The following is a 12,035-nucleotide window of genomic DNA, read 5'->3' on the forward strand; positions in this document are numbered from 1 at the left end:
ACTCCTGCGTGACAGTGCCTCCTTAGTGGAGGTAACTGTTACCCAGGCCTGCCTTACTCTGTTTATACTCAGTGATCCATTTTGAGACATGCAAGGCCCCCTTCTGCCCTGTTAGCATACACTGAGGATTTCATGATGTTTACTCTGTATATACAGGAGTCAGCTTAAATAAGACTTCCATGAATGTCGGATCCCCAGAAAACTGATGGACTAGATTAGACTTTGGCCCACAACGCAGAACTCTTGGCATTTTCGACCATTTTGACCCAAGCAAGGTTAATAAAACATAAATATTTAGGTTACCATGAGGTTCTTTGCTCGGCTCAGAAGCCAAGTATCCAGTCTGAGCTGAATATTATGATACAACACAGATTTGTTGTAACCATCAAAACATTCCCTGTTTAGTGTACTGGTGTATTTGTGTATATGCAGCATATATGTAATATATGTCTCCCACAACAAATCTGTTATGTTTATACGGGAGCAAATGTGAGAGACTACTTGATATTTAATACTTAGTGTTAGCGAATATACATTTCTTATATGAAAGAATATAGTGTTTTATAAATATGTTTTTAATGTGTTGTTTAGCCGTCTCATTGGATGAATGTTTATTAGTGGCTTACATTAACAACACTTGATATCAAAGAATAAATTCACCGAATGAAGTGAAAATTCAGTCGTTTTCTGCTCGTCCCATGTTGATGGAAAGTCAGGGGATGATTCGCAGTCCACAAAACAATTCTGGAGCAAAACAGCATTACAACATTGTGTAGTAGGTGGGAGAAATAAAACAAACAAACAAAAAAACATACATAAAATGGCTCCATACAGCCCATGTCACTGGAAGCCCAGAGATCCCAAATTGATCCGATAAAAAAACATTATTTATGCCCTCAACACCCGGACGACTAACGCTATCAGCTTAGCAGCTACACAGAGGATTTCAGTTTAATATAGGATGTAAACAACAGCTTTTTGGAATCTTGGGGATTCTGGAAACTTGGAGTGCGCTAGACGAGATGTGCTGAGCTATTTTATGTTGTTTTTTGTTTTTCTTTTGGACGTTTCAAAACATCCCCATCTGCTTCAGCTGTTTCGGAGAAGGCTGCAACACTGTTTTGCTGTGACGCTCCAGAAATGTTCTGTGGACCACGAAAACTTCCAACAACCTTCAGTCAGCATGAAGATCACAACTGATTTTTTTATTTTTATTGTTGGAGGGAACTTTTCCTTTAATAACTATTTTCCATATATTGAGAAGATGTATGTATGTTGTAGGAAAACACAATAACAGAACATAAACATATATATATATATTTTTTTTACTTTTTAAAAATACAAATAAAATTACATTACTTTAAATTCATTTTTAATCATTTTTATTTATTTTTTGTTGGGCGGTCCTATTTTAAGGAATGTTCTGCTTTGTATAGAAAGAAAGATCAACAAAAAGTCAAATAAAATGAAATAAAATAGAGAGTTAATGCAATGTTTGTTAGTTTAGTTTAGTTTTTTTTTTTTTTTACTTGTAATGAGCAAAAATTTAACAAGACAAAATCTGTTTGTAAGATTGCTTGAAATGAAATATGACGTCTCTTTGAAACGTGAACTTTCAGGGTGATCGTGTCTTTGTGGCTAATCTGCTACTTTCTTATTATTATTTTACAAGTGTGATGACAAATCAACATGACTGTTAATGTCCTTAAAATGTGGAAACATCCAACTCTCAGGCTCTTTATCACATATGATCTCTTTATAATACCATTCTCCGTACAATTTACACTAACAGGCCTGTAATCCCTTGCAGATCTGCACTAGTTGGCAATCTGAGCTGCATTCCACAAATACCAAACCATTGTCAACAGCAGCCTCTCGGTCATGCGCCTCGCACCAGCCACGGGCACATGACCCGCTCCTGCCCCGCTGATCACGGAGCTCCTGTGGACGAGAACCACTTCTCCCCCCCCTTCACCACAAAACGCTTACCCGGGAGCAGTCTCGAACAGGGGGCTCCTCTGTAGCCTGACGGCGTCGATCTGTTTTCAGATCAGCTGCGCTCACTTCCTGCTCGTGAGAGCCCTGCTGATGTCACATGACTCAGCGGGCTGCTGAGGCGGAAGGAAGGAAGGAGGAAAGCGGCCAGCAGGACGGACGGACGAGCAGCTGTCGGTGAAGAAGAGCTCCCCGACGAAACACTGGAGAGACAGCTGCAGACAGAGATGAGATGCTGGGATCACTCGCAGGATACACGCAGTGAGTTGTGACACGGGCAGAGGAGAGGAGGGGGGGGCGCGTGTTGTGTTCACGGACACTCGTCAACTTTGGGGAAGTTTAAAAGTGTAGTAAGAGGGCTCGGGGTGCGGGTAAAACAAGGGTTCACGGGTCGGAGCAGGTTCAGATGAGACTCATGTAGTGTTCATTCGTTGAGCTTTGGCACACACAGGCTGTAGTGTGTAGATACAGGAAGCAGCACTGGTTACAGTCTCACGTCATGATCAGATGCATGCAGTGCAGTGTTTGGCAAAGGTGCGTAATGTTCAGTGGAAAGTTTGTGAGTCCTCCCACAGGAAAGTGTTACATTGTTCACTGACATACAACATGCAGTCAAGCATTACCATATCTATAAGGGCTATGGTATAGTCCATTCGCAGGTGAACAGTTAGTGGTTTTCACGCGCCGCCACCCTGGTCGAGAAAGGCCCAGACGAGGCTCGGCTTCTTATGGAAACCGAAGACAGTCAAATCCTGGTGCCAAGTTCTCGTCAACTTTCACACAGGAGCGATAGAAAGCATCACAAACTGGCCAGGTGGTCTGCACAGAGCCCAAAGGATACCAGAAGACAACACCCACCCCGCTGCCATCTGGTGACAGATACAACCATCCCACCGCAGTCCACACCGACTGCAGAGCAGACTTTGGTCGACTACGGATGGCATTTTGTTGAACATGTGTTGTCTTCCAACCTTGAACCTTTGATAATTTCAAAGTGAAACCAGCAAATTTCAAGAAGCTGCACATTTTTTTTGTTAAAGTTAGGTAAATCTAAGACAAAACGGCATGATACTGAAGCACAGGAGTGCTGCGGAGATGCTCCTGCTCTTCAGATCTTGTTCTCCAGATGTAAGAAATAACATGGTTGTGTGGTACAGGCCCCAGCAAAGGTTGCATTATCATGTTTTGTGATGTGTCACCATGAATTGGGAAACATGTGGCAATATCTGTCAAAACTATAGCGATACATATGTGCAGCCCTGTTGCTTATGTGTGAATATCGGTAAAGAAAACGTAAAGATAAAAGTCGGTAGAAGTCTCCTGGGGACTTTGGGTTCATTCGGCTTAAGCGTGGCCCAGACGGCCTGCGTGCTGCTCCTGAGCCCTCAGACGGTGTGGGGAGCCCCGTGGAGGCTGAGCTCTGTGCTCAGCTTTAATGACGTTTAGGGAAGTGAAACAGTTTCCAATTTGTTTTCTTGCCGTCTGCGATGGTGAAAGCAGACCACAAATGCTCACAATCTTACGCCTGACGCTGAGAAAGAGCTGTTAAGATCCAGACGAGATGAACTCTTAATAAATGAAGGATTGTAGGTGCACTGCAGCTGAGAATTCTTTCCTGAGTAGGCCTATTTCAGAGAGCAACAACTTAAAAGGGTGACCAGCACCTGACGCTCGCCTGAAAACAGCAAGGACACATCTCCTGAGCTGCAGCTTCAGACCGTCTGCTGCAAATGCGAGCACCGTCGACTCATGTATGTTTGAATACCTCCCTTTTCATTTCTGTCTGCTCTGACCGGAGGCTGTCACTGATAAAATACCAGCTCTTGGAGCCTGTCTGTGTCGGGGTCAAAAGGCAGTGGAGTGTGGGGAAAAAGTCCACCCTTGCTCTCAGTTTCTCCCGGTGGTGAATGTGTTCATCATCAGGCCTCTTTGAAGGCCGATCGTGGCGGCGATCAGCCACCTCTTTTCAATAAAACGCAGCAGAGGGTTTTCATACTTTTAGACCGGCTGACTCGTCCAAGTTTAGACTCAAACGTCTGCGTAATTAGTCGTCTGTTCTTTGTCTCTTTCCTCTCCAGCGTAATGAGCGTGGAGACGTTGGAGTAAACAGGACACCACAGTGAAGCGGGGCAGGAGTGCGTCTGCGGTCCAGATGAAGTGCTTGCTGATAGCCAGCGAGAGCGCAGAGGTCCTCTTCCACTGGACCGACCCCGAGTATCAGCAGCATGTCCAGGAGCAGTATGGGGCGTCTCAGGAGGAGGGCCAGGGGGTAAGGAGGAGCCGGAGGGAGACGAACGCTGCTCCCGCTTTCTTTTTAGCTGACTTCCTGTAGCCAGTTCGAATAAGTCTTCAGTTCTGACTTTCTCTCTGCCCTTTTGAAGCTTCCAGCCTTCGAAGACAGCATCAGCACCCTGTTTGCGCCCATCATCATCTCCTGCAGCACCATGGTGGACCGGCTGGGTGACAGCTACACCTCCTTCACCACGGAGAACAACCATATCTACGTCCTGCACCAGGTACAGGCCATCCTTCCCCCTCCACCCCCTCCAAAATAAAAGCTTTCCCCGGCCTCGCACAGATCCCCAGATCAGCTCTCTCCATGATTTAATAACGCAGGAGATAAAAAGGAATGCGGGTCTCTTCTCAAGCCTCTTTTGATCTCGCGTCGAGATTCTTTTTTATGTTTCCTGCATTCTTGAACCCGGCCTTGCCAGCGGTAATATCGCTGTGACCTAAATGCATGCCGCTCTTGCAGCGAAGCGTCACGTTTGTCATGTGAGTCTTGTTAAGGGATCAAACCGTTCTTTGTCCTGCTGCAGCGCATGATGCAATTATCGAGTCCAAACACTTGTTTCGGGCCTCTCAGATCTTTGCCGTTTAAATATTTATTCCCCGGAGAAGAGTTTAATAGAACCATCTCCACCTTATTTTCCGGTCTGTTCACGTGCTTGAGGCAGTCGGAGCTAATTGGGTCATTTTGTGTCCTTAGTTCGACGAGTGCCTCTACATCGCCGTGAATGGAGACGGCGAGGAGGGGGAGGACGATCTGAGGAGGAAGACCTACGTGATGAAGAAGATGATTGAGGTCCTGTTCGGCATGGTCACCCTCAGCAGTTACCTCCTCAGGAAAGAGTGAGACATTTTTGCGTGTTCCCTCTGGATGATGGACGGTCTTTAAGGCGGCGTCCAGCTGACTCATGAACTGTGCTTTGTTGGCCACCAGGCTGCGTCCCCAGGACACGGACCAGAGAGCGAGGCTGTGGAAGCATCTCCAGAGCCTGCTGGAGACCTACGGCCACCTGCGGGAGAACGACCAGAGCTTCTTGGTGGAGGTGCGGCGCTCCGCTGTTTCGTGCACTCACACCATGTTTGATGCAGCCTTTAAAACTAGAAAAAAAAAAAAAGACTCTTAGACACTTCTGCCATACCACGAAATAACAAGATCCAAAATCTCAGACAACATGTAGCCTCACATCACAGCAACAAGTTGATAACCACATGTTGCCCACCTGCTATCTGGTAATGACTGAACATAGTAAAACAAATTATATGTAAAAGTAATGTACATGAAGCACATGTTGTGTGAGGATGTGACTCTTTCTGCTCATATTTTAAGTATTAAGTGTCACGTTATTTGACGTGATGTCATCTTAGTGATCTTTGGTGCAATGCTGCATCAGATTTAGGAACACTTTAGAACCACTAGGTGGCAGAGAAAGGCAGAAATTTCACATTTTCTTGTTTGTAAAAGCTCCTTTTCCTTGGGCTGTTTGTATTATTCTGTTTGCACAATATATAACCGTGTATGTTAAAGGCCTGTGATGCAATCCTGTCATGTGGGCTGTCATCATGAAACTGTAGATGTGTGTATATATACACTATATTACCAAAAGTATTCGCTCACCTGCCTTTACTCATTCTATGAACTGAAGTGCCATCCCATTCCTAACTCATAGAATTCAATATGATGTCGGTCCACCTTTTGCAGCTATTACAGCTTCAACTCTTCTGGGAAGACTGTCCACAAGGTTGAGGAGAGTGTTTATAGGAATTTTTGACCATTCTTCCAAAAGCGCATTGGTGAGGTCACACACTGATGTTGGTCGAGAAGGCCTGGCTCTCAGTCTCCGCTCTAATTCATCCCAAAGGTGTTCTATCGGGTTCAGGTCAGGACTCTGTGCAGGCCAGTCAAGTTCATCCACACCAGACTCTGTCATCCACGTCTTTATGGACCTTGCTTTGTGCACTGGTGCACAGTCATGTTGGAAGAGGAAGGGGCCCGCTCCAAACTGTTCCCACAAGGTTGGGAGCATGGAATTGTCCAAAATGTTTTGGTATCCTGAAGCATTCAATGTTCCTTTCACTGGAACTAAGGGGCCAAGCCCAGCTCCTGAAAAACAACCCCATACCATAATTCCTCCTCCACCAAATTTCACAGTTGGCACAATGCAATCTGAAATGTACCGTTCTCCTGGCAACCTCCAAACCCAGACTCGTCCATCAGATTGCCAGATGGAAAAGCGTGATTCATCACTCCAGAGAACGCGTCTCCACTGCTCTAGAGGCCAGTGACGGCGTGCTTTACACCATTGCATCCGACGCCTTGCATTGCACTTGGTGATGTGTGGCTTGGCTGCAGCTGCTCGGCCATGGAAACCCATTCCATGAAGCTCTCTGCGTACTGTACTTGGGCTAATCTGAAGGTCACATGAAGTTTGTAGCTCTCTAGCAATTGACTGTGCAGAAAGTCGGCGACCTCTTTGCACTATGCGCTTCAGCATCCGCTGACCCCTCTCCGTCACTTTACGTGGCCTACCACTTCGTGGCTGAGTTGCTGTTGTTCCCAAACGCTTCCATTTTGTTATAATAGAGCTGACAGTTGACTGTGGAATATTTAGGAGCGAGGAAATTTCACGACTGGATTTGTTGCACAAGTGGCATCCTATGACAGTTCCACGCTGGAATTCACTGAGCTCCTGAGAGCGGCCCATTCTTTCACAAATGTCTTGTTTCACAGTCTGCATGCCTGAGTGCTTGAATTTATACACCTGGGGCCAGGCCAAGTGATTAGAACACCTGATTCTGATCATTTGAATGGGTGAGCGAATACTTTTGGTAATATAGTGTATATATATATATGGGCCTTTTCTCAGATGTGTCTTCCTGGATTATTAAAAGCCGAAGTGGGAAGATTGACTTTTTCCCCTTTTTAAGGCTTTGATTGCAAAATGTCCAGTCAAAGTCATGTTTAGCTGTTGTTCGATGAATCACACACACACACACACACACACACACACTGGCGCTCTCACGCTCTGCCCTCCGTCTGGCAGGCGGTGGAGAGGCTCATCCACCCCACGCTGTGCGAGCAGTGCATCGAGTTCCTGGAGCGCCGTTTAGTCCAGCAGCTCAACAGCAGTGTGGAGAGAGCAGGGGAGGAGGTGCTGCATGCCTTCATCCTGGTTCACACCAAACTGCTCGCCTTCTACTCCAGGTGTGGACACACTCGTCACGCTCATTCCCCTAAAGCACGCAGTTTCCTTTGCATGACCTCCTTCTCTTTGCTCGCTCCAGCCGTACTGCCAGCACGCTCAACACCTCAGACCTCCTGACCCTCATCATCATGGCGCAGAACATGTACCCCAGCAACGTGGACCACGATGACCCCGGGCCTGAGGTACAACGTGCTGACAGCCAACCTGCACAGCAAGGCCATTAAACTGCCGCTTGTTCCCGATTGGTTTAACTGTTTGGTTTTTTTTTTCTTCATGTCGCGTGTTCGTCTGTGAAGGATGTTGAGAGCACATCTGGTTCTGGTCCCGAAAGTTTCTACACCCCGGAGCCCTCCCCGACAGACAGAGACTCGAGCAGCTCAGGTGGGTTTCTTTGTGGCGAGCTCCCCTGCACTTTGAAGTCCCGCGTGTCTACGACCAGGCGGAGGATCAGTGTCGTATGATGTACGCTGTCTTTGTCTTTATGATTCAGAGGAGAAGCCGGTGAGAGGAAGTACCCCTGTGTTTGAGTTCGTGGACCCAGACATCCAGGTGAGAGCATATATGAGCTTCTGGTTCCATGCGGGGTTGGTTATTGTTCAGTGTTCATAACCGCATCAAATGATGATGTCATCAGATGGCGGAGGACAGCCTGCAGACTCTGGAGGTTCCTCCCCCCGACCCTTCAACCCCTCACAGGGTCTTCTTGGAGGTCTCGCTCAAGGAGGGGCTGTATCCCATGATGCCTCACTCCATGTACTGTCTGCCTCTGTGGCCTGGCATCACATTGGTGCTGCTGACTAAGGTTTGTGGACACCAACACACAGAAATCTGGAAAGTCTTTGAAAAGTCCATGAATTTGGTGTTTAAGAAAGTGTGGGAACCCTGTCAGTAGGCCTGCAACGCTACAAGATCACATGGTATGAGAACCATCTTATACAAATAACACCATATGTGATACTACATTATTTTTATTATTACCAACTATAATGGCCTTCTAAAAGATTTTTTGGTTTTCAAATGCTTTATTGTAATTTTGCAAAATATGATGTCCCAACTTGATGAACTTGAAGCATATTAAAAAATTAAAAACAGTATTACAGTTAAATTCAACACCTTCGCTAAGCAAATGCACAGACCGTGATAACCATCGGTGTTAATCCCACAGTGTGCCGCTGCAGCCCTCCCTGTCACAGTGCATCGCCACATGTGTGCGTGTGCGTCTCTTTCGTAGGTTCCTACCAGTGCAGTGGCCATGTCGGTTTATAAGTTTTTGGAGGCCTTCGCCAAGCTGGAGAAGCGTTTAAGTGAAGGCCAGGAAGGTTCTGCTGCTACCAGAGGCCAGCCGACGATACACGACGTCCGCCCCAAGCTGGATAAATTCATTAAAGCCCTGGGGCCCAGTGAGATACAGGTCTGGGTTTTTATGTGTCTTGTATACAACCCAGGTTTCCCCAAGTTCCCTGGAATAAATTGTTATTGTTGCTAAAATGCTTAGTAATTATCTTATAGACATAAACATGATGTGAAGATATTTTAGTTTTTGGATGTAGCAAATAAAATCTGCATCCTGTTCTGTCTCTGTCTCTGCAGTCTGCACAGTTACAGAATGTCTGGACAGAGTTCAAGAACCGAGCCTTCACCAGGGGAGGTCCCGGCTTCAACAGAGAGTAAGTCTGCTGCCGCCCCCTGCTGGCCAAAATGCGGCACAGCGGCGCTGTCGGACGATCCTTTGAATGATTCCTTTAATGTTTTTGTTCCAGTCTTATCCCATGGTGTAAGAATATGAAGACCCAGCTGTGCGGAATATACCGACAGTGTTTTCTTACTGAGTCTGGCCCGACCGACATTCCTCGGCGTCTCTCCTCGGGCCTGCAGGAACGAGCCCAGACCATGGTGCAGTGAGTACCAGTCCGCTGAACATCTTTGTGCACTATTTTTGTCGGGGAATGTCACACTTTTTTTTAAAGATCTGAATTATTTTTTGACGCACACATCCCTGCAGGAGAATTCATTTTTTCACATCTTCTTCCTCTTATTCTTTATCACTGTTTTTCTGTCCTACCCTTAAATGTCACCTCTCTGCCTCTGCCAGGGAGAAACTGATGGACTGGAAGGACTTCCTGTTGGTGAAAAGCAAGAGGAATATCACCATGGTGTCATATCCTTACGGCAAAATGTTCCTACTCCCTGCGATTCTGCATTGGGTCTGATCTAAAGTTAGTGAGTCCATGCACATTTTCGTGGTCGCTGAGAAAACTTTGCACACTTTTAATGCACCGTCGTCCTGAGTGTAGTGACCTTGACCCAGTTAATCCCACATACCTGGAGGACTTCCCAGGCCTCATCCATTTTATCTGCGTGGACCGATCCACCGGCCAGATGATTGCACCGTCGCTGAGCATCACGGAGCGCGCCACGTCTGAGCTGGGGAAGGGACCGGTGGCTCAGTTCATCAAACAGAAGGTGAAGGATGCAAGACACAAGACATGAACAAGTTCATCTTTTGGAGTCGTTAAGAGTCTCATTTGAATTCTCTGTCAGTACAGAGAACCAGTAATATTAATGATTTAGAGTTCCCCTCCAGTCCAAAAAAAAAAAAGTCTTTCTTCTTGTTCCTACAATTGAATGATTGAGTTTCGCCGTGTAGATCGGTGTACGTCTTTAACACAACAGTAGAAGGCTGTTTTCACATACAGTTCTGTCAGGGAACATTCTCTCAGTGCTCAGTGACAGTGTGATTCTGAGAGGCGGGCCTACGAGCATGATTGTTGACATCACAGTTTGGAATAGTTCGGAAGCCAATCCTGGTCCAGTTTTGAGAGTACAGAGAGAATGGCTTTAATAGTGAAGTAGGAGACATCTTGTGCCCAGCAGGTGACTTGTGAAATGAAAAATAGTTAGTAGTAGGTGCTGTTTTAAGGATTTTGTGGTAATTATAAAAAAAAAAAAATTCTAGCTAAAACCTTGTCACACACATATTAGAGACTTTTTTTGTATGGCTCACAAAAAGAATGTGGTGGGGATATATATTATTGCCACTTTTGTAGAATGACTTCAGTATATTGCAGGACAGTTATCAGAATCGACCACACAAAAGACTAAATTTGCGGTTACAATTCTTGGTATTAATGCTTTAAGACATTGTTTGACATTTTGAGAAACATCCTTTATTTGAGGATAGAATGAGAAGATCGAGACCAGCTGGTTAGCTTTGCAAGAAAATGTCCAGATCGCATCCACTGAAAAACAGCAAATTGTTATTTTTATACCTTTAGTTGTGTAGAAATGAATAAGATGAATGTGAAATAAGCAGCATTTTAGGTGCTAGTAGGTGGATTTTGTGACCACCTATTTCCTGACATTTTTTCCTATCCCTTTTTAAATGCTCTCTTCATCAGTATCTTCGTTTGTCTTTGTCCAAAATGAACGTCTCCCCACTAATCCATACTGAAGGTGTGGAACCTGGTGAGCACAACGCGGCGCTATCTCCAGAAGGGCTACTCCACCGTCACACTGCGCGACGGAGATTTCTACTTCTGCTACTTCCTCTGGTTTGAAAATGAAACGGTGAGTTTGCCGTGCATAGCGTCCACAGTCATTTGAAAGAAGTCTGCTGTAGTTCAAATCCAGCATCCTATAATGAGCACATCTGATCAAACCAGGGCTTCAAGTTAGAGGCAGGCGACATCCCCGTCCTACCTGATGACTCCGCCCCCATTGGGATGCTGGCCTGGGACTACTACAGGTAAACGGCTGTGCGCGACAAAAATACCATGTGATGAATCGAAATGAGGGTGCTGCTGACTATAGACAGGGATCTGTCCAGCAGGAAGCTGCTGCGCTACTACAGCAAGAATCACCAGGGGGAGGTGGTGAAGTGCTACGAGCTGCTGACGGTTCACCTGGGGGTCATCCCCACCGAGATCATCCTCCAGCACTGCAGACAGCTGGCGAGCAAACTGTGGGAGCCTTCGCGCAATCCGCTGCTGTAGAAGCGCCCACGCGCTTCGACTGAGTCACAGCGGCCGACGTTCGCAGGTGTCGCGTTGCCAAGAACTGAAACACGCTCTCTGTAGATGGATTACTGTCGCTGTGGCTTTCATGAGCCATCACTGTCGCTGTGAAAGACGTTCTGTTTCCTGCCATAATTTGACCCAAATTATTTATTAGACGCACTTGCGTTCGTGATCACCGCAATGCAACACCACTGTGCACTTATGCACTGTTTTGTGTCTTATACTGATGATCTCACAGCTTTTTTTTTTTTTTTTTGTGAATTGTTAAATATTTTGGAATTCTCAGTTATGACCTGCTTGCTATTTATTAGTAATACTGTTTTTTGTTTTTGTTTTTCATTTTTAAAAAATGTGCACCTGAAGCATTTTTTTTAATATAAATGAAGATATTTCTAAGGATATATTTTATAAATGAAGTCCATTTCTGCCTTTAGTGCAGCAAGTGGTGTTTAAATAAAATATTCAACAATATCTACAGTTTGTCTCTCTTAAGTGTTTGGTCACGTCATACGCCATCACAAAGCTTAGATTC

The 12,035-nt window shown here is 45.7% G+C and overlaps 1 protein-coding gene across 4 annotated transcripts; it reads left to right on the forward strand.

Moving 5' to 3' along the window:
* Positions 1 to 1,669: 1,669 nt before the first annotated feature.
* Positions 1,670 to 11,971, forward strand: hps1 (HPS1 biogenesis of lysosomal organelles complex 3 subunit 1). Of its 4 annotated transcripts, none has more exons than XM_037124698.1 (18): positions 1,673 to 2,256; positions 4,074 to 4,264; positions 4,377 to 4,511; positions 4,985 to 5,127; positions 5,219 to 5,327; positions 7,326 to 7,486; positions 7,567 to 7,669; positions 7,784 to 7,868; positions 7,978 to 8,036; positions 8,122 to 8,289; positions 8,719 to 8,898; positions 9,078 to 9,154; positions 9,248 to 9,385; positions 9,580 to 9,645; positions 9,806 to 9,950; positions 10,941 to 11,054; positions 11,150 to 11,232; positions 11,317 to 11,479. In XM_037124698.1, exons 2-18 carry the CDS (start codon positions 4,148 to 4,150, stop codon positions 11,477 to 11,479), a joined length of 2,046 nt encoding a protein of 681 aa, XP_036980593.1. In that variant the 5' UTR covers positions 1,673 to 2,256; positions 4,074 to 4,147. The 4 variants fall into 4 exon arrangements, with proteins under 4 accessions (XP_036980596.1, XP_036980593.1, XP_036980592.1 ...); XM_037124697.1 differs by having other exon boundaries at positions 1,674 to 2,256; positions 11,314 to 11,971; XM_037124701.1 differs by lacking the exons at positions 4,074 to 4,264; positions 4,377 to 4,511 and having other exon boundaries at positions 1,670 to 2,256; positions 11,314 to 11,971.
* The last annotated feature ends 64 nt before the right edge of the window (positions 11,972 to 12,035 follow it).

This window comes from Acanthopagrus latus, chromosome 15 (assembly GCF_904848185.1).
Source record: "Acanthopagrus latus isolate v.2019 chromosome 15, fAcaLat1.1, whole genome shotgun sequence".
Classification (NCBI taxonomy): Eukaryota; Metazoa; Chordata; class Actinopteri; order Spariformes; family Sparidae; genus Acanthopagrus; species Acanthopagrus latus.

Excerpts from the sequence above, each read along its gene's own strand:
- hps1 (XM_037124697.1), top strand. The coding sequence starts at position 4,148 with ATGAAGTGCTTGCTGATAGCCAGCGAGAGCGCAGAGGTCCTCTTCCAC. Across the intron at positions 8,037-8,121 it reads TCGTGGACCCAGACATCCAG|ATGGCGGAGGACAGCCTGCA; the intron begins GTGAGAGCATAT and ends TGATGTCATCAG. Across the intron at positions 8,290-8,718 it reads CATTGGTGCTGCTGACTAAG|GTTCCTACCAGTGCAGTGGC; the intron begins GTTTGTGGACAC and ends TCTCTTTCGTAG.